At 43.8% G+C, this 21,459-nt stretch overlaps 2 protein-coding genes, 1 long non-coding RNA gene and 1 other non-coding gene across 5 annotated transcripts in view; 2 read left to right on the top strand and 2 right to left on the bottom strand.

Annotated features, from left to right (window-relative positions):
* The window catches only part of Sacm1l (SAC1 like phosphatidylinositide phosphatase), a 53,680-nt gene extending 48,443 nt beyond the window's left edge, over nucleotides 1-5,237 (bottom strand). The window contains exon 1 of the mRNA XM_027932497.2: nucleotides 5,115-5,237. Coding sequence (XP_027788298.1) covers nucleotides 5,115-5,146 — 32 coding nt within the window. The 5' untranslated portion in view covers nucleotides 5,147-5,237. The remainder of the gene's footprint in view (nucleotides 1-5,114) is intronic.
* Nucleotides 5,238-5,306: 69 nt separating this feature from the next.
* LOC114090361 (uncharacterized) lies at nucleotides 5,307-6,540 on the top strand. Its single transcript, XR_003582328.2, has 2 exons — nucleotides 5,307-5,616; nucleotides 6,271-6,540. It is a non-coding gene; the product is annotated as an uncharacterized lncRNA (long non-coding RNA).
* On the top strand, nucleotides 5,565-5,637 carry Trnar-acg (transfer RNA arginine (anticodon ACG)). Its single transcript has one exon. It is a non-coding gene; the product is annotated as a tRNA-Arg (tRNA).
* A 4,392-nt stretch (nucleotides 6,541-10,932) lies between the features above and the next one.
* Limd1 (LIM domain containing 1) overlaps nucleotides 10,933-21,459 on the bottom strand; it is a 54,770-nt gene continuing 44,243 nt past the window's right edge. Inside the window, exons 5-9 of one of the 2 annotated variants that reach the window (XM_027932264.2) lie at nucleotides 17,265-17,395; nucleotides 16,593-16,644; nucleotides 16,019-16,087; nucleotides 14,566-14,733; nucleotides 10,933-14,362 (exon numbers count right to left, since the gene is read on the bottom strand). In XM_027932264.2, coding sequence (XP_027788065.1) covers nucleotides 14,596-14,733; nucleotides 16,019-16,087; nucleotides 16,593-16,644; nucleotides 17,265-17,395 — 390 coding nt within the window. In that variant the 3' untranslated portion in view covers nucleotides 10,933-14,362; nucleotides 14,566-14,595. Of the gene's footprint in view, nucleotides 14,734-16,018; nucleotides 16,088-16,592; nucleotides 16,645-17,264; nucleotides 17,396-21,459 lie in introns of both variants that reach the window. The other variant, XM_027932263.2, reaches the window with a different exon arrangement.

The raw sequence follows: 21,459 nt of genomic DNA, 5'->3' as shown, positions 1-21,459 counted from the left end.
TATCTTATTTCAGGCAACAAGCAATGTCTTCAAAATCCTGCCAATCACCATGAGTAAAATTAACTCACTTCAAGTATATTACACCCACTAAAACGGGGAAAATAAAAAGAGAAGAAATGAAAAAAGAATAAGTATTGGCAAAGATGTGGAGAAACTGGAACCCAGTAACTGTGCTGGTGGGAAGATAAAATGGTGCAGCCAATATAGCAGTTCTTCAAAAAATTAAAAATAGAATTACTATATGATCCAGCACTTCTACTTCTGGGTATATACTCAAAATAACTGAAAGCAGGGTTTAAAGAGCTATCTATAGACCCACATTCATGCCAGCATTACTCACAACAAAGAGGTGGAAGCAATCAAAATGACCATCATCAGCTGAATGGATAAACTAAACATGGTAGTAGTTATGCACTGCATAAAGACGTTCTGGTCAACTATGAGCCGCATGTACAACAGTCCATATCGAGTAGCCTAAGTGTATAATAGGCTGTGTAAGTATCTAGACAAGTGTAAGTATACTGTATGTTTACCCAACAACATTGGTTAAGGACGCATTGCTCAGAATGTGTTCCCATTGCAAAGCAACCTGACTGTGCATATAATGGTATATTATTCAGTCTTAAAAAGGAAATTCTGACACAGTTCGACATACTAAGTGAAATAAGCCTGTTCAAAAAAAATAGTGTTATGAGTTCACTGAAATGAGGCACCTAGAACAGTCAAATTCACAGAAACAGAAGACTTAGAGTGGTGGTTGCCAGGGGCTGGAGGAATAGAAGAATAGGGAGTTGTTTAATGGGTACAGTTTTAGTTTTGCCAGAAGACAAGAATTCTGGAGACAGATGGTAGTAATGGTTGGCCAACAACATGAAAGTGCTTCGTGCTACTGAACTATACATTTTAAATGGTTAAAATAATATATTTTATATACATTTTATCATAATGAAAAAACGATTATTTGCCTAGGAACCTGGTAACTGTCATTATCACAAAGTTTATGTATCTAAAGGATGCTAGCTACATCGCATCACTTAGCATTAATCTATACTCTCTAGCCCAAACTTCCATCCAACTATGCCATTCTTAAGACACAAACTTTTATCATCTTTGTCCAATTTCATGAGGATAATCTATACCCTTCCCTCCATGGAGAGATATGTGAATGTTGGACATATTACACCGGTTCTCATTACAATGCAGGTTAGCTTACATCTGTTCTCTAGTTTGCAATACATCTGCCCTGACTGACCTCACAGCTATGAAAATCTTGTAGGAAAGACAATTTCTTAACTAAGGAAACAGTACTTCTTCAGAGACAAGATGCCGCCAGATTCAGTAGCTAAAGGATTCCCTGTTTTCCACCAAGTTTCAGCTGACCTTTCAAGATGGGGGTTGGGAGAAATAATACATTTCTAGTCTGTTTCACAATTTCAGATACACATTTGAAATTACCCATGCTTACATAAAGGATCTAAAAAACAAAAAGAAGTCTCAACAAAGGACATTTAAAATTGCCTAGAAGTTTAAAAAGTATATAAATTTTAAATTCTAAACAAATCTACATTGTTTTCCGTATTAAAAACCCATTTGGATATGTCAACTATTTTTTATTATAAGTTCATTTCTATACCTGGCATGTCTGAGGACTAAGAAGAAATCAACCTGATAAAGAGAAAAAAGGTAATTTGAATACTGCAGTGTAATGGAAAGATCACTGGACTCTGGACCAACTGTGTTCCAAGGTCAGCTCTGCTGTGGCTTGGCTGTGTGACCTGACTGTAACCAAGGGTAATTATTTGACTGTCTTCAACAATGACAGAGGACATACCTACCTAAGACCTTACAGAGGCATTGGGAAGAAAACAACATACATGAAAAGACTTAAGCCTCTGCTTTTTCAAAATAATACATTCCAAATTACTACAAACTATTCTTTTTAAAGTACTGGTGGGTGATCTATACTGGAAAGTTCATTTACTGGGGATGCAGGTTCACTGAGGAGATGCACAGGCTTTTTGTTAAATACTGAGTAGGACTAGAGGAGAAGTCTATTAAGGTGCTTCTAACACATTCTAGATAGTGGCAACACAGCTAAAGAAACAAAGTATACATCATGATCACATCCTTTCTAGGTGACTGATTCAAACAGTATTTTGGATGGATGGTTATAGCTCTCAGTCCTCTTGTCCATGACACAGTAAATGCTTTATAAATCAATCCAAAGAGACAGAATATGTAAATCATTCGGACTTTTGTTGTTTAATTTTTCACTTCTGGCTTCAAAGACTTATCACAGCTGAGCGACAAGAAAAATGTGAAAAGAAAAGGTTTCTCAGAGAAGGTCTCTGTGACATACAGTGAGTATTTCATCCACAATCCTTTTCAAACCATACAATAATTCTGTGAAGTATTAACATTCAGATTTTACAGATTAAAAAAATGATTCTGAGCCAGGCACTGCGGCCTGTAATCCCAGCAACTCATGAGGCTGAGGCAGGAGGATTGCGAGTTCAAAGTGAAGCTCAGCAAAAGTGAGATGCTAAACAACTCAATGAGACCCTGTCTCTGAGTGAAACACAAAATAGGGCTGGGGATGTGGCTCAATGGTCAAGTGCCCCTGAGTTCAATCCCCAGTATCAAAAAAAAAAAAAAAAGATTCTGAGAGATTAAGTATTATGCCCTGGAAAGCAAGTAAGCAAGTAGCAAGTTTAAGATTTGAATCCAAATCTATTCTGACTAAAAAACCTGAGTTTTCTCAGTTCTATCATGGATTTGATCAGCATATAGAGAGAGAGAGGAGAGAGGAGAGAGGAAAAGGCATTCCGGGTGAAAGGATCAAAATAAATCCAAGTTAGAAGAGGGTGAGCCAAGTCTGGCAGAAATGGGCAGGGGATGGGAGCGTACTTACAGAAAATAAAGTTAGAAAATAGATTATAGAAAGGTTAAGAATATAGACAGCCAACTAATGTGGGCTTGATCCTATAGGAAGTGGAAATTGTACCTTAGGAAGTAGAGGATGAAATTAAGACATCTGGAAGATGAACTTCAGCAGAGCAACGATGGACAAAGAAAAAGTATGGCATAATGTAGGAAAAAATATTTAGTATTTCAAGCACTTTAACATTTAAATAATCACTGTTCAACAAATTTGTTTAAAAAAATTAACCAAACTATCTCTTTTGTATGACACTTTCTTAAAATACATCTCCAGGCACTTTTTAAAAAATGGCTACTGTGTCCTACCAATTCTTATGTAGGTCAGCAACCAATTCCACATCCAGATGCATCCAAAAGAATACTCTTTGGTCAGAGGCCACATTTAAAAACTGAACAGCAAGAGCAAAAAAAGGAATAAAAACAGAGATTTCAACTCACAAGCCCGCTAAAGTAAAACAAATTGGTTTAAAAAAAAAAAAAAGAGTTCTATCCTCACATTTATAAGAAGTACTCAAAACTTAAGGACTGATAAATCAGAGAATGACTTTCACATAACCCCAAATTTACTTTTTTACTGAAACAAATTTATAGCTTCTATTCTCACATAAATCAATACAAAAGCATCATTCTCATCATTTAAGGACCAAATTTCCTTTCTCTTTTATGGATATAGAGGGTGTTGTTTGTTTTGAGGTCTGGACTGGTGAAATTTAGTGCTTTGGCAGCTCAAAAACAATCATCAAAATTCTAAAGTTCTCTATCTTATTCAATCTTTGCCACAGGAAAATTCAACTGCATCCTGTAACCTAACACTGAGCTGCATTAAACCAAGGCTCCATATTGCTTAAACACATTTGAGACCTGGTGTAAGATCACATTAAACCCTTCAATGCCTATCAGATAGACAACAATAACCCAATTCACCAGCAAAGCACACGCAACATTGGCCTAGCCAGTTACCTAGTCAAAGACATTTCAACTTTTTGATCACTTTGCAAACAGGAAATGGGAGAGAATAAATGGTGAAGAAAATGTGGAGGGAGGTGTGCAGCTGGGAGTTTTCAAGGGGATTATTATAAATGGGAGGGGCAAAGGGAGTGAAATGTAGAAAAAGTAGTCACCTTTTCTGCAAATTACATGACATGGAGTAGATATCTTCCCACCCAATGCTGCACCCCCTAAACTCTAAACCTTTCAGAAAGTTATTAGTGAGCCTGAGGTTCTTGGGAGTACAAGAAGTGCCCAAACCATACCTCCTCATTTTCCTGCAAAGGAAATGTGATACCTATGCCTAAGTACCAGGATATTTTAACATACAGAGGGATGGATAAGCTTCTCAAAAATTACATTTGATTCTGCTGTCAAAAACATTCCCCGACTACCAAATTTTTAAATAGCCTAGAGGCAAAGCATTAAAGTGAGTAGAACAAAGTTATTCCCAGACAAGAAAAGTGCAGACGCTGAGGGTAATACTAAGGGGAAATACATGCATATTATTTATCCAGGACGAGCCAAAGCCCTTACAAACAACTATTTTAAACTCTTTAACATCCAGGGCCTCTTTCTCCCAAAGCCCTAAGCATTTGTCTTCACCAAAAAGTCAATTTGCAATGTCCAAACGGTAGAGATTAACGAAGCAAAGACTTAAGGACCTGCTTATGCTACAGTTGTGTAAAATTTAAACCAAAGTAAACTCCTTCCAGACCTTAAAAGAAGTACTGACCGCAAATTTCTTTTCCTGCACCCTAGAGACCCGTCAAGCAGCCTTCGACGTAACCAAGAGAAAAGTGTTATGTGGACTTTAAAACGTTACTATAAATACATTAAATAAAGGAAACCCTCTTTTTCTTTGCTAAGCCAGAAGGATAAATTGGGCCAAGAGCTCTCTTTTAAAAGGAAAAAAAAAAAAGTGGGGAGGAGCGCCCAGAAGGGCCGCGTAGTCACGCGGTCCAGGAGAGCTGGGAGCCGGTCTGCAGCTCCGCTGCCCCGCGGGAGCCGAGGCCGAGAGGGCCCAGAAAGGCCGGCAAGATCCGTGCTCCCGCCCTGAAGACAGGGGCCGGGGTACGGAGCTCCCCACCCTACCCGACCCTGAAGTCGGGATCCTCCCGGAGACACCGGCCCGCACCTGCCGCCCCCGGGCCCTTTCTGTCAACCACCATAGCCGCGGAACTCACAGCTTCAGCCGCTCGTAAGTCGTCGCCGCCATCCTGCACCACCAATTCTCCCTCTCCGTTCCGCCGGCTCGCCCTGAGCCTCACCACCACCTCCGCTGCTGCACTACCGGTCACCCTGGCACTCCAGCCACCGCGCCCGCCTCACCCCACCCCTTTGCCGCCCCGCGGGAAAGAACGCAAGCGAACCGGAGGCGATGGGGGACAAACTAGTAAGCGAGTTGGAGCGTGAGAGACACGCCCCCTGATGAGATGGATTGGATTGCGTGGAAGAACGCCGTGACGTAGCGTCTGCGGATTGGTGCGGCGTGTTCTTTGGGAAAGGCGGAGCCGGCAGCTCAGCGCCGGAGCCACGACACCCGACGCAGGGGCAGGAACGGAGAGCTGGTGCCAGGAAGCCTGTTGAAACTGCGTCAGCGGTGATCAGCTGCACAGTGAAAGCTCCGCTAGCACGGGCCAGTGGCGCAATGGATAACGCGTCTGACTACGGATCAGAAGATTCTAGGTTCGACTCCTGGCTGGCTCGACGTGCGCTCTTTTGCGACGTTTGGGTTTGATATGGAAGGGTCCTTAGAAAAGAATTATGTGTAAAAACTGTGAAGGTCAAAGTCTTGAATTGCCCAATAATACTCTCTTTTAAGCCATGTTTGAAACCTAAAGCTGTCTGAAATGGTTTGCAAATTGGAGAGCGCCCTCATCTTAAATGATGCACACGAGGAATCCTGGTAAAAAAAATATATATATAAAATCTAAGTCCAGTACCTTTAGGAAAGCACACCTGAGAGGTGGCGATTTGGAGTGAGCGGCTTGCGGGTTACCTACCGATAACGCAAAAACGCATTTTAGGAGACCTTATTTTTCTCCAAGGAGCAGAAACCCCCGTACCGACGTGAGAAGGGTTGCTGCGCGGGTTTCCCGAGGTGGGTGGGCTCCGGTTCTGCCCGCGCCAAGGAGGAACCATCGCAGTGCGTTTGCGGGCCGTGGTGCGGATCCGCAAAGCCCTCGGAGCCTCCAGCCCTGGTGCCAGCTACCTTGGGCCCCCCCCCCCCAACCATTCTGGTTCCTAAACTAAATCGGGAAAATTTTAAACCTTGGTCATTTTACAGTGAGAAGACCCCCCGCCCCGACTAATCTAGTATATTCACCCCTTATTTTACAGGTTCCCAGATACAAGACCTGAGAAGGCCCAAAACGTTTGCGGCAGCAGGGAGCCTTGAACCCCCGGAGTGGCTGCCTTGAACATTGTATGAACCAATTACTCCATGATCAATTAATTTCTCCCATCATAACGTTGTTCCAACAGAAATTTGTTGAGAATAAAAATAAAGCGGGGGCTGGGGATGTAGCTCAGTGGTATAGTGGCTGCTTAAACATACATACAAGGCACCAAAAATAAATAAAGCAAATTCCTACTCTGTGATTACCACTATTAACATTTTCTGTTGCACTTTAATAGGGATTTACCTGCACATCCCCCCCCCCGCCCCCACAGGGTCTCGTTTTGTATCCTTTAGCTTTTTGTCTGAGATTTAAAGCCATTAAATAGTCTTGGAAGATATTCTATCAAATAACTAAATATTTTAGGAATGTGGGTTGTTGCCAGCCTGACACTTTTTTTTTTTTAAGCATTCAATGAAGTTTAACGTCAGTTGGTAGCATTCATCTCTATGAAGAATGGAGAAGATCAATGTGAATGAAGCCAGGCGGACTGCACTGTCTGCTGCAATGTCTCTCACTTGTCCTCTCTTTAACACTTATTTGGAGCTCCTTATGTTAAATAATGCTGTGTGTGTGTTAGATTTGACTTGCCATTGATTCCCCTCAACCTGCTGGTTAGGGAGGCTCTAGTAACCCTTGCAAACAATTCATAAAGGCCGGTTACAAAGAGAAGGTCTGACAAGAAGGGAGATCCCTTTCCAAGGTGCTGGCAGCATCCTGTAACTCAGCCTTCCTTCTGTGACTCTTCTCTAGTCTGGAAAATAATTTCTGAGGAACGGCTTGTCAGTTGGAACTGTCTTTTTTTTTTTTTTTTAAATAAAAGGGGATTTATTAGATTGGCTTACATTATCAGAAGCTGGACAGTCCCCAAATGGCCTGCACACCAGAGAGCCAGAGGAACCAGTCAGCTTAACACTTTATAAAACTGATAAGTGTTGGATTATTTCTATGTCTTAAAATTTTCTAGATGGAATAACCAGGTGAACATTTTTAAGATCCATTTCATGGACATTTTAAAGATTTTTGGTACATATTTTAAAAATTGCCCTCTGAAAGATTAAACCAGTACACACTTCAATCAAAAGCATCTATTTCCATGCATGCTAACCAACACTGGATTATTTTTATGTATGTAAATTGGGTATTTACATAAAATGTGAATATAAATTGAATCATAATTTTTAATTTTCATAATTGAAAAATGGAACTTCCTTTACATTATTTCTTATTATTTTCTTAATATATTTAATTTTTTTCTTACAAATATGACTTTTTAATGTATTAAAGATATTAACTCTGGCTATCAAACACATTATAATCTTTTTGCCAGTTTATTATTTATCTTTTCCTTATAATATTTTTAACCTAATTTTTGCTTTTATTAATTCAAATTTGCTAGTATTTTGTTTCTATCACGTGTACTTTTTAATATTTATTTTTTAGTTGTAGTTGTCAATACCTTTGTTTTATTTATTTATTTTTATGTGGTGCTGAGGATTGAACCCAGGGCCTTGCGTGTGCTAAGTGAGCGCTCTACCGCTGAGCCACAACCCTAGTCCCTATCACATGCACTTTTTAAAAATTTTATTTGTATTACTTTTTCTTATTTAATTCATTTCTAATTTATTTTGTTGATCATCCTGATGTGAAAATATATTAAATCTTAAAAACTATCACACTTAACTGAGCCGTTACTTCATGCATGATATTGCTTTAAGCTCTTTTATTTGGACCAATTCAATCAACCCTTAAAACAATCTCTTTATGTTCAGTTACCTGTTTTTGTTGTTGTTGTTGTTGTTTGGTACTAGGGATTGAACCCAGGTGTACTTAAGCACTGAGCCCTATCCCCAACCCTTTTTATTTTTGGAGACAGGATCTTACTGATTTGCTTAGGGCTTCGCAAAGTTGCTGAGGCTGGCCTTAAACTTGTGATTGTTATCCTCATTTTTTAAAGAAGAGAGAACTAAATTTCCTTAAGGTCACTGAACAATTAAGTGGTGAATACTGAGGGCTCTTGAACCCAAGGCTTTCCTGCCCTAGGGGTCACTGTACCCAAGAAGGCCACCCATGAACAGGCTCAGGTCCTGTGCCCTGACTGAGCATGGATGGCAATCACATACTACTCTCCCCTCTTTACTGGCCATAAGAAGACCTCATTTCTAGTCCTGATAATTCTTCTATTCACCAGCTCTGGGCTTCTGGACATTTCTTCCCTTTTAATAAAAGGGATTGAAGTTGTGTTGTGTTTCTTGGGTTTTAAGAAACGAATACTTCCAGCTAAAGGGCCATTGCCCTCCAGAGAGGGCCTGCCCAGTTGCTCTGAACATGTCTTCACCATTTGGGGACCATAAACCAAGGCCTTCATGAACATTTAGTGACACTGAGAGAGAATACAGTTAGAAAAAGGCATTCTTCCAGGATTTTTAAACGCCAAATAAGCCAAAATAAGACTCTTAAGCACAGCAGTGTTCAGGATAAGAAACCATCAAGGATGGGTAAATGTAAATTGACATCTGTCACCGAATTTTTCCTATAATAAATTGTTATTTATACATATATGAATATTTTATAAAATCTGCCAGGGCCTTCTCATGCAGACAGTCCAAGCTGCAGATTACTGGCACCATCCAGATGATCTCTATAGCTCCCTTCTTGTCTAATTCCCACTTACAGACCTTGGATCCATTTTGTCTTGTGGAGTCTGCCTTCATGCCAAATCCCTAAGTTCCCTCATTTTTCACTCCTTCAGAGACCTGTTGTGCCCACAGCCACCTTTCTCCAGGACTTGGATCAGTTGGAAGAGTGAGGGAGAGGGTGGGTAGGTAGCAGCAGTATTTTCAGCTACTTTACAAGCTCAGAGGTATCATACAATGAGGACTTCTCCTAGAAGGGTCATACACCTGGGGATGTCACATGTCTGAGAACTTCTAAACCAGACCAGACCTCTTGGATTTTTTTTTTCTCCCATCACGGTATGACATCTGACTTTTTTAACACCCAGATTCTAATTGTGTTTACTATATATGATACATTTCTGTTTTCAATCCAGGAAAAATGCAAACCCCACTTTTAACAATGCTTGAAAAAATAGGGAAACTTTCATTTCCATCCTAAAAAAAACATATTCTGTTGGAGTCTGAATAATGCTGTCCATCAAGATGTCCAAGATCTACGACTATATCTTATCCAACAAAGCAAGGGGGATTTCGGCTTAAGGATCATGAGATAGTAAGATTATTAGGGATTATTTGGAAAATACCAATATAATAAAAAGGTCATTATGATAAGGGGGGAGGGGCGTGATCAGAGATGGGCAGCCTGACTACAGAAGCAGAGTTACAGAGCTGGAGTGGTGCCACCACAAGCCCTGAAACACGGCAGTCTTGAGAAGCTGGAAATGGGCAAGGATGCATTTTCTCCCAGTGCTTCTGCATCAAGTGCAGATCTACAGACAACCTTGATGTGAACCCAGAGGACCCATTTCTTCAGAATTTTAACAAACTTGTGCTATTTTAAGCCACCGAGTTTGAGGAATGACTCTACAGTAGCAACAGGAAAACAAGAGTCCAACAGCAGTGATAAGCTGCTCCTCATTGCCATTTTAGGGACTGTGTGGCTTTATTGAATAAATACACTGAAGTACAACTGATTAACCCCTCAGCAGACAGAGTGGCCAAGATAGGCCACTCTGCATGAAACTACTTGGGATGGCATACTGGTCCTGCTATTTACTGATGTATTACTGAAGAGTTATTTCACCATCCATGTCTCTCAGATGTTCATAAAATGAGGGATGACAGAGAATATGGAGTCCTTAAAATAACATTTGGGACATGGTCCCCACAATTAATGTCACCTATTATGTTGCAATCATGGAATTTAGAACCAGATCAGATTTCCTCTCTGCTTCAGCCCCCAGATGCATGAGGCTAGCTCATACTTGCTCATAACTAAGTTATCTTCTCCCAACTTTGGGGTGGATTCTGGGGTGCCATGTTGGTAGAATGAAATTAGGTGTGACAGGAGAATTTGCATCATAGAAATCAACACACCCTTGGATATGATTCTCCAAGGCCTTTCAGATTCTAACACTAATCTTGTGAGCATAGGCACCGACTGCCTTAGTTCCAGACTATCTTTTCAAGGATGTTAGTTCATTGAACAGTTGTGAATGATTGTGTCTCTCCAGAGCAAAGATCAGGCAGACTCAATGCCCATTATAAAAGACAGGGTTTCCTAAGCATCTGGTGCCCCTTGTAATGCAACCCACCACATGTGCAGGTATTGTCTGATCCTCTTCATGGAGCCCTGTAGAAAACAGGGTTCAGTAAACAATTCCAAATGCTGATAATCAGGCTACTACTATTGCTATTAGTAATAAACTGTCCTTTGTCCTGATCTGCAAGTTCCATAACTTCTGCCAGGATCCAGGAAACCATGCCATGCTAATTTATTAGCTTTAAGAAGGTAAAATCTCAGGCTCTTGAAACTCGTGTGTTACTTAAAGAATCCAGAGTTCTAAAAGGGTAAAACCCAGGGGTAAAAACACTGTCAACACTGTCACATTATTCCACACACAGAAAAGGCCCAGTGAACACTGTTATGTTGGAGAACACTTTAATAGCCTACAAATTGATTCAGTTGTATCGTTGCAATATTTTGAATAATTTTATAGCAAAGAAGACACACAGAGGAAAATAATTTTCCCTATACAGCAAAACTTTCATAACTATATGGAGATTTCCCACATCTGTCCAGTTTTGGCTCAGAACACAAAAGATACCTAGTACATTTTTACTCATTTTGTTGTTGTTACTTTAAAGTTACTTCAAATACTAACTAGGAAATTAGGACTGATTCTTTTTTTGGGGGGGTGCATACTGAAGATTGAATGCAGGGAGCCCTTAATCACATCCCCACCCTTTTTCGTATTTTATTTAGAGACAGGGTCTCATTGAGTTGCTTAGGGCCTTGATAAATTGCTGAGGCTGGCCTTGAACTCGTGATCCTCCGGCCTCAGCCTCCCAAGCCACTGGGATTACAGGTATGCACTGCCATGCCTGGCTTAGGACTGATTCTTGGCAAAGGAAAGTACAAAAATAATTTGGTTTCCTGACAGACAGAATTTTAATAAGTGCATCCAGCAACCACTATTTGGGGTAGAATCCCACACCCTTTCTCTGCAAGGTACTATCAACCTTACAGCATGCACTCACACGGGCACAGAAAGGGCACATAAAAGCAGCCTTTAGTGGAGTGCAATGGACTGTGAATTCCGAACAATTCTCTTAAATCCTAACAATCCTGCTTTTCATCTTGTAAATGTGACTCAGGCCCCCGGACACAAGGCAAGGACAGCACTTGAAGGTGATCAGAGTGCCTTGGTTATTCTAACAGCCACCCAGGACTCAAAAGCAGAACCTCAGAGGTTCTCAGTTGTAGGACAGCACACTCAAATATTAATAACTGAGAAGTGGAGAGAAGTGGAGTCTGAGAAGTGGAGTCCCCACCCACTGCCTCATGCCAGGAAGGAATGCCCTTCTTCAGTAAGAGATAACAAAGCAGACGATCTCCATCTCGGGAGGAGAAACAGTGAATGAGAGAGAATCCCTACATGACAGACCAAACTGGGTTATCAGATTTTTATAGATCACCCAGGTTGCTTTTGACTCAAGTGAGCAGATGAAAAAAAGGAGAGAACCAAGATAGAGTGCAAAAACATCTCAAGGCGAAATGACACAAGAGAGAAGGATGGAGGCTCACTTTGGGGTCTGGGATCAGGCCTTCATCCTCCTTGTTTTATCTAAAGTCCAAGAACTGTCCAGGAAACCAAAAAGGTTATTTTCTCTAACTTTCAAAGCAAATTTATTCATCCTGGTTTTTCCCTATATGCCCATAAATACAACCCCATTACAGTTCTATTGGACCAATAATTTATTTAAAATACAGATAGGCAAACATCTCTTCATGGCTTTCATGCAAGGGCCTGAGATGGAGACAGACAAAACTAATTCAAGATCCCTACCAGTGCCCTTTCCAGAGACTGGACAATCAGAGAAGTCCACTGCTAGGATTTCTAGGACATCTGGAAATTACTGTATTGTACTTTTCCCACAACATAAAATGTATTTGCAAATACATCTGAAATAACTCTATCAAGGCCACTTTAAAAATGTCATTCAAAATATTAATCTAAGGGTTTTAAACTAATTACTCCATTTGCAAACAAATCCCTGCTCCTTCTGATAGTGATTCCAACACAGTTTTCTTCACTCTGCTTGACTCAAAAGTGGAGCGAAGGTGTGCCGGCAAAGCCAACATTAGGGGACAGAGCTAGGTTAAGACCTAGTGGCTCACTTTGTTCCCCACCAGCCTTGCCAAAGCCGAGCTGGATGGCTTGTTCAGAAGAGAGGGACCCAGCCTCAGGGTCCACACCACAGGCCCATGCATTCATGGGCTTTCAGGAGGCACAGCCTGGGACCAGAAACTGAGGAGTGCCATCTGGACAAAGGAAATGGAAAAGACAAATCCATGGTGCTGATTCTGTGCTTCTCACCCACAATGGCTGCCAATGAGTCCAAACACGGCCCACAGGTGGAGCCAGGCCCGGTGAACAGTCTGCATTCACTTGTGCCAGCAATACCACTGACCACTCTCCACAGCCCACTCTGGGTGTGAGGATAGGACTCTGCAGAGTACAGAGGCCAGAGCCATGCCCTGCTCTGGCTGGCAGCAGGGAGACACCCAGCAATCCCGTCACAGGAGAAGAGGGCAAATGGCAACCAGTCTTTTTTTTTTTTTTTTTTTTAAAGCTTCTCCCATTCAAATTATCCTCTGGCCTCAGCAGCCTTGGAGTGACTTGGAGGGCAAATTGTGACTTTTCAGGTGATCTTGAAATCTTGCCAGTGTGTGGTCCTCCTCCAGCCCTGGCCACCTGGGAGCCAGTATGCTGAAATGCGTAAGGCCATAGTGCCGAATTTCCATCAGCTCTATTCCCAGCTGCTATTTAGTTATGATCACACTACCCTGACCAGCTGGAGTCTGCCATGTGAAGCCAGCGATTCCTAACACACCCAAGGAGGTATCTGAGTCCAGTGTGGTGGCCAAATCCCTCCTAAAAATGCAATTTGGTGAAGCTCTATCTGTGAGGTATTTTTGTGTGTGTGAAAGACTAAAAGTGGACAGAAACAATTAAAAGAAAAAAAAAAATAGGCCAAAGCAGTGTACCTTATGTTGGTTTCTTCAAACATAATGTCTTTGCCCAGAAGTAGGCAAGAGGGAAAGCCCTGAAGTAAATATATTCACTCACTGCCTGCCATGCCGGCTCACAGATCTCACACACACAAAAACTCTCCCTGCTTCTAAGGAGTTCTCTCTCTGCAATGTGGGCAGGGCTTTCAAAACGGCCTTCGTTAAATAAGCTAAAATAGGTGCCAGACATGTTCCCACATGGGATCCAGAGACTTCCTTGCAGGAATGGCTCCAAAGTCACAGACTCTCCAGAGCTCCGAGAAAAAAACAACACAAATAGGTGGGCAAAAGAGTCCTGGTGCCTGCACCAAGGTCTTCTCCCAAAGCATGTTTTACAGGGACAGGGCAAGCCTCCATGGGGCCCCCAAATATCACACCCTGCCTTAAGAGAGTGAGGCCTGGCAGGGGCACAGAATGCTGTGAGAGCCCAAGGAGGAGCCTGGCCTCCCGTGTCTGGAACCTTGGCTCTGATTTACTAAGCAAATACTTCTCAGGACACAAAGCACGGATTAGAGCTTCCTTCTTGCCATAATGCGACTAAAGTTTGCAGCCACTCTCAGCAGTACTGAATCTGGGATGGAAAGCAGTCTTCAATCATGCCTTGGAGGTACACATGTATGAAGGGGTGACCGGGTGAAGGCATCTTCCTATCGGGAAGGGCTGAATGTCTTGGCCGCTGAGCTGTCACTTCAGGACATACTGGGAATGTGATCAACACAAAACTCTCCTCCTGAAGCGGGAACTGTTGGCTCACACAGTGGAGTGGCTTCCCGAGTCACCTGACGAGGGCGTGACAAGGAGAAAAGCACTTGGGAAATACATACACCAGACAGGTAGTGCACTACCTCCCTGGTTAAAAGAAAGGAACCCCACACATGCAGGAACTCGCCCACCCGTTCTCCTCTTCCTCTACCCCAATTCCATCCCAGGGGCCACCAGAAGTAAAGGGCAGATGTCTCCTTGTGCAGCTCTGGCCCCTCACCCCCACCAGGAGGTCCGGGAGTGGCTCTGGCTAGAAGTGGTGCTGGTGGAGGGCTGCAGACGAGGGGCCTTTCTCCAGCCTCTTGACGTGACATGAGTGACAGAACAGGTGGTCCTCCAGGGGGTAGCAGCGGTGACCGTCTTCATCATTGAGCTCCAGACCACAGTCCTGGGGGACGAGGGGGCAAAGCAAGAATGTCCAATGAAAGCAGAACAATACAGACTGCGAGACTGACATCAGGCCACCATCCCAAGTCAGCAGGGGGCACTGTTTCCTAGCTTTCCCCAGTGAAGACCTGTCCAATCTGGATGCCACTGACTACATGTCACTACAGAGCACCTGAAAGGGGGCTGGCTGGAAAGAACATGTGCTGACAGAGCAAATGCACACCGATTTCCAAGGCTCAGGACAAAAGGATGATGGAAAATCACCTCATGGATAACTTTTTATACTGACTACGTGTTGAAATGATCTACTAGGATCTACTAGGATGGATAACTAGGATGGATCTACTAGGCTGAATAAAATTATTGATCCCAGGGGTGGTGATATAGCTCAGTGGTAAGAATGCTAGCAAGCATAGGCCCTAGGTTTGATCTCCAATACTGCCAAAAAAAAAAAAAAATTGATCCCACTTCCTTGTTTAGACATTTCAAATGTGCCTACTGGGAAACTGGAAGTGATACACCCAACTTGAACTTGTGGCACTTATATCTCTACTGGACAGGCTGGTCTGGGATGTGCAGAGAGGATGGCTGAGCAAACATCTTCACCCTCTTCTCCAGGGACCTGGGGTATCATTGGCCATGCGTCCCACCTGTTCCTTCAGTTCTTCAATATGTGTAACCTACGCTCCCTGCCCTCCCCAGCAACAGTATCACAAAATGAACTTCATCTCCTGTGGAAATCCCACTGTCAGCCTTCATGGGGGCTGGTGAGAGGGGACCTCTGGTTTCCCTGGCAATCATTAGGCACACTAGTGGCTCATTCAGCCTGGCACATGACACGGGGCAGGTGAGCCTCCACTGGCCTCCATACATGCCTGTTTCCAAGAGGGGTTTCTTCATGATTTACAGGGCATAGCTCAGAAAGGAGATTCTGGCAGATGGAAAAGCCTGTGTGCTGGAGGGAAGGGAGTCTCTTCCCCCAACCACACTCCTGTCTGATGACCTGGTCCCCACACAAAACCTGAGACCCACACTCCACCTGACCCTCCTAGCTCTGCAGCACCAGGGAAAGCAGTTTAGGTTTCAGAACTTGCCAGTTCTGGATGTGCAGAAAATGATCAAGACCTTCACACCCGAGCACCCATATCTTCCCCGTCTGCTCCCACATTAGCTCTAGAGGGCAGATCTTACCCATAACCTCACGACCCTCTCAGGCCCCAGTAACCTAAGTGGCTTTCCTCTTGGACTTCTGAGATGGGCTTGGGAGCCACGAGGGAGGGGCCTACCTCGCAGTGGTAACACTCCACGTGGTAGTCTCTGTCCATGGACACAACACGGATGGTCTCATCGGAGCCCTGAGCCCAAAGAAAAGCAAGACATGTGGAAAAGGCCAGCTAAGGGCCCAGTGGATGCCAAGGGCCATGGAGTGGGGAGCAGAGAGTGTCCTGGGGTAACACAGAGCTGCAATGAAAACTAACACTTGAAGGAGGAAGAATTCGCTGAGGAGGTAGGAAGTAGGAGGGACAATATCACCTTCTGGAGCACCGGAGTCAACAGAGAACAAAAAGGCCAACAGGGACATTTAATTTTTTTTTTTTTTAAATGAAAAAAAAGAAAAGCTTTTCTGCTCATCTACTAATCTAAGCATCAAGTAGGGGAGTTAGACCTGGTTGTGGGATGAACAGGCACATGAAGGGCATGGGGCTGGGAAAGCCAGGCCACGAGAAAGGGAGCAATGCTATTTGTCTCAGAATTGGGATTCTGAAAGGTATAAGAACAGGACACAGAATCTTGTGACTGACCTAAGGGAGATGCCCGGGTCTTAGAAGACCCAGGAACATGTCTGAGAAAGCATCTTACCTCAGGTGGAAGGATGGGAAGCCCACAAGCTGCACACTTGGGGGCCAATACCCTGGGGAAAAACAAAGAAGCAGAAAAATGTACTTGTGTTGTTTCTAGGAGGCGAGGCCCCGAATAAGGCTGGCACCAGGAGGCTGCGAGGAGCCACCTTTTGCCCAGGTGGCACATCCTGGCACATCCCTCCAGCCCTCACCAGAAGACCGGAGCCTGGCTCGCTCTGTGGAACACGCTTCAGTGTTGCTTTGGGATTGTTCCCAGCTATAACAAGAACACCTGGATAAAGACTAACCTGGCTCTTCACTCCCCTTGTGATGCCTAGTACAGCCCAGTAAACCCAGTGTGGTAGCAACCAACCCTGACTTGGTACCTGGCAAAGTTAGATAAAGCTGGAGCCACAGCACTTGGTAGCTTGGTGGAGTCCTCCCGAGACCAGGAAGCTGGTTACAGGGTTTGTTGACACTGTTCTACTTTTTCACTAAAGAGATGTGTCAACCAGTTCCTATCTGCTGGCATCTACTGACCTCCCAGGGCCCATGCTGTACCCTCAAAGCCATTAAGCCTTTGCTGACTCTGGACAAATGGTACAAGCTACTGTAATCACGGTCGTTTCCACTCTCTGCTGAGATCAGTGTGGCCTACGTGTATGGTTCCCGTCTGTCCCTCCCTCCTTACTTGTGGTAATCTCGGACACAGTAGATCTTGTTCTCCGAGTCCACGGTGAAGGGCACCCCGTCCAAACACTCGTTACAGATCACACATCGGAAACAGCCAGGATGGTAGGACTTCCCCAGGGCCTGCAGGATCTGGGGGCACAAAGCAGGAAAGGCAGAGACTTAGTGGAATTCCAGGGAAAGAAGGGACAGTGGGAGAAAGAGAAGTGCTCTGGGCAGAGGGGCCACATGTACAGTCACTCCATGTCACAAGCCATCCATGGGCTGTGTGTGTGTGCGCATTGGAGACATCTGGCGTTGCATGCTGATTGGTCTGTGTGATGTAAATGCACCTTTTCTCTTGTTCTGCCTGGGATCCCACATAACACCTGAAATGGGTGTAACTTGCCAAGATGTCAATCAATCTGCTGACCACAAGACATCACAAAGCAAGACTCCACCTTTGAAACCCTATCTCCTGCTTTATTTGGTGAAGAACATTCCATCGAAGCTCCTCTGTGTGTCCCTCCTATAAAATAGAGAGATTCCAGGTATATGCTCTCTTTCCAGTGCTGTCCAGCATGAAGCTGATCCTTAAGGTCAAAGAGCCATCCTACCCTTGGTCTTAGAAACTTATGTCCGTGTGTTGTGTGGTTTCTTCGCCGTTTTCTTAGTTTATTGCTGCAGCCAGCTCCTTTGAACCCAGCTCATCTCGTCAGCCCAGCCACCTGGCAGGAACTTAACACAGAGCAGGCTCTCCCAAGAGTTTCACCTGGATGGAGGTCAAGGGAGCACAGGGATGGGAAGGCTGGTCTGTTTATATGTATGGACAGGAGTGGATCCATAAGAATCCTTCTCCTGCAACCTCTCAGGGTTGCTGAACAGGGAGGGAATTAAGGGGACTCCTTTCCAATCCCCACCCACAGCAGGAAACTCTTTCCTAGAGAGGTATGCTGGGATAGGGCTGAGTCAATCCCAGGGCCAAAAGCCACCACAGAGAAGCAGGAAATGATGCAAAGCTGAGGCACAGAGGGATTCCTCACCAATTTGGCAAGCGGCAATTACATGAGAAAATGAAAGATAATTCTACGGGAAATGGCCATTTGGGGGAAAAAACCTTCTAACTTTAGCTTCTTGGGTGCTCCTCACATGGACTCCGCAGTATGGTAATCGAGAAGCCCCAACTCAAGCCCTGGTTATCTCACATCCAAGTGTAAAAGCAAAGTCCCCAGTGGCAGCTGTTTTTAAACACAACGAAGACAAATACCCACAAACCTCCTTCTTCTCAGCATCATTTGTTCTGGATATGACACCTGGAACTGCTGACACCATCTTGAAACCAGGACACAGGCAAGGGGAGGAGGGTGGGTACGGAAAGAACACCCTTGGGGAGATCAGCAAGGAGCTGAATTAACTCACCCTGGGACCCCTTATCTCCAAACCTCACCGCTAAATCAGAGGTTCTGAAAGTGTGGTCCCTGGACCCACAGCTTCAGCATTACCTGGGAACCTGGTAAAAATGTATATCCTCAGACTCCATCCTGGACTTCCTGAATCAGAAACTGTGGGGTAAAGTTCTGTATTTTAATAAGATGACTCGGATACATGCTAAGTTAAGGAATCATTGGTTCGAGTTAAAATGAGTCTGTATTCTCCTATAATTTATAGTTGAAAGCAACTTCACTGACTCAATAGATTTGTCTCTGCAATTACCTGGGCCGCAAAAGAGCAAAAACAATCTACACAAGTAAGGGAGCTCACAAACACCCATGTACAGAGAATGTACAGGCGGCCACCTGTCCCTAGTAGTGGAAGCCATGTAGGAAATCTCACACAGGCTGAAGGAAAGGGACTGGAAAGTCAGGACATTGTGAGACCCTGGGAAAGACATATCATGTTTCAGTTCCTTGCACTGGAAGCAGATAATTCTACACTGCACACACTCTAGCCAGCGTGGCAAGAGGTGGACTTTGTGCTCTGCTAGCTCACCTCTGAAGGCTCAGCTTTCATACTTCCTCATTCCCTCCTGGGTTTCACTACCTCAGAGGCCCCTCTGGATCCATAGTAAACTGCCAAAGAGGAAGAACAACTGCTGGGCTTTCAAAGTCCATTTGGCAATTTGGGCCTTGGAATGCATTTCCTCCGGACTAATGCTGCCTTGGCAGAAAGAGATCCTTAAATTAATTGAACCCATGATGTGCCTAAAGCAAGATTGTAAAAAAAAAAAAGTTATTTCATTCCATCTTGGCTAGCTGTAATAATTCTGGTATGTAAGACTATGTCCTATTCCAGAATATACCCCTTTACTAACAAAAAGGGATATGAACAGACAATTTATACAGAGTTGGACCGTTGAAGCTCTGCTATAGAAATAAGCGTGGTATCTGAAAAAAATCTTTCAGTGTGTTATGAAAATTCTTGGCAGCAGTCAAGGGTTCTGTCTTTAAAATCCAGGCTTACTACCAGACAGACGTTCACCAAGAGGTTTTGAGTCTTCAAAAAGACCTGGGAGATTGCAGGTCCAACTTCCATGATCCCCTAGAGTAGAAAACCATCTCCCCAAATCAAGTGTTCCCCTTCCTAGATGCATATGTTGACCCTTACATCAAGAAATGGAGAATACTCCCCTCCCCAATCAGGACTGGCCTGTGACTTTATTTGATCCACAGAATAAGGAAGAAGTGATGTCCTGAGATTTTGGAGTCTGGGACTTAAGAGAACTGGCAGCTTCTGCTTCCTCTACCTTTTATGAGCCTGAACCAAACTACAGAAAGATCAGAGTCCACATGGGGAGTAGCCTAGGGGTGAGAGGTCATCTCAGAGGTTCCAGTTCAAGTGTGCCACCAGCTGAACAAAGCTAAGTGACTCCATCCAATGTCACGGAGAGCAGAAGAATCACCCTGCTGAGCCCCGACCTAATTCCTGACCCACAGTATCATGATAAATAATAAATCACTGTTGTTTTAAACCACTAAGTTTTGGGGTGGTTTATCATGTAGCAATAGATAAATGATATAACTTAAGGCCCAAGAAGACTTAGGACACCTATAAGTAGGAACAAGGAATAATAGTACTCATGAATTTGGACAATGCTGATCTCATATGCAGTGGGTTTGTCAGAAGAACTCTAAAAACAAGGACAAATTCTGCAAAAGAAATGGAGCCCTACAGAGTCTGGCAGGCAACCGGGGAAGGTAGGGGGAAGAGTACATGTCTCCTACATGCCTCCCCCTGAGGAAATAGGTAGAGGGCCCTGTTCCCCAGGAAGGCCCTGGGCACTAGTGAGGACGTGGCTAAGCAGGCTAAGCTCTGGTGCAATGTATCAATACTTCATGGCCACAGGCATTCTTCATGAATAGTGAGGACTCTGTTCACTGTTGTTTTATGAATGTTAGTATATAACCAGCAGAACGAGTGTTTATATCTGTCAAAGATGCACAAGAGAGTTCCCACCAGCATCATGCACGAAAAAAAAAAAGAAAAGAAAACACCCCAATTCCCATCAATTTCATACAATGGGATTCTACCTTGCAACAAAAATAAATGAAGGACCAAAAACACATCCCTAAGTGAGGAAAGACAGATTCAAAAGCTTCTATGCTCGCCGGACACGGTGCAGCACGCCTGCAATGGCAGCGGCTCAGGAGGCTGAGGCAAGAGGATCTTGAGTTCAAAGCCAGCCTCAGCAACAGCAAGGCACTAAGCAGCTCAGTGAGACCCTGCCTCTACATAAACAAAATAGGGCTGGGGATGTGGCTCAGTGATAGAGTTGCCCTGAGGTCAATCCCCAGTACCCCCAGAAAACAAAAATGAAATACATCAACATCAAAAGCATCTATGTTCGACAATGCTTCTCTTATGATATTTCAGAACCAGCAAAACATATTAGTGGCAACGGAAGCCAAACAGCAGTCGCCACCATGGGAATAGGATCTCAAGTGGAAGATGGCAAGAGGGACTTTCTGGGGTTCAAACAATGTCATGAATCTTTATCTGGGTGGTAGTTATGTGAGCAGGTACACGTGTAAAAAATTCATCAGCCACACCCAAAATTTGCACGCTTCACTCTGAGTTACTTCTCAATAAAAAGGTTAAAAAAAAAAAGAAGTAATGATTGGCGATTCTCTTCTCCAGAATGGAGTTGATGGATCATGAGAGAGACAGAGGAATTTAATGCTTTCCAACTAAAGTATGTCACACAATCATTTCCTATGATC

This window comes from Marmota flaviventris, chromosome 1, assembly GCF_047511675.1.
Source record: "Marmota flaviventris isolate mMarFla1 chromosome 1, mMarFla1.hap1, whole genome shotgun sequence".
NCBI lineage: Eukaryota > Metazoa > Chordata > Mammalia > Rodentia > Sciuridae > Marmota > Marmota flaviventris.
The sequence above is the reverse complement of the archived record's forward strand: the minus strand, read 5'-3'. Positions and strand labels throughout refer to the sequence as shown.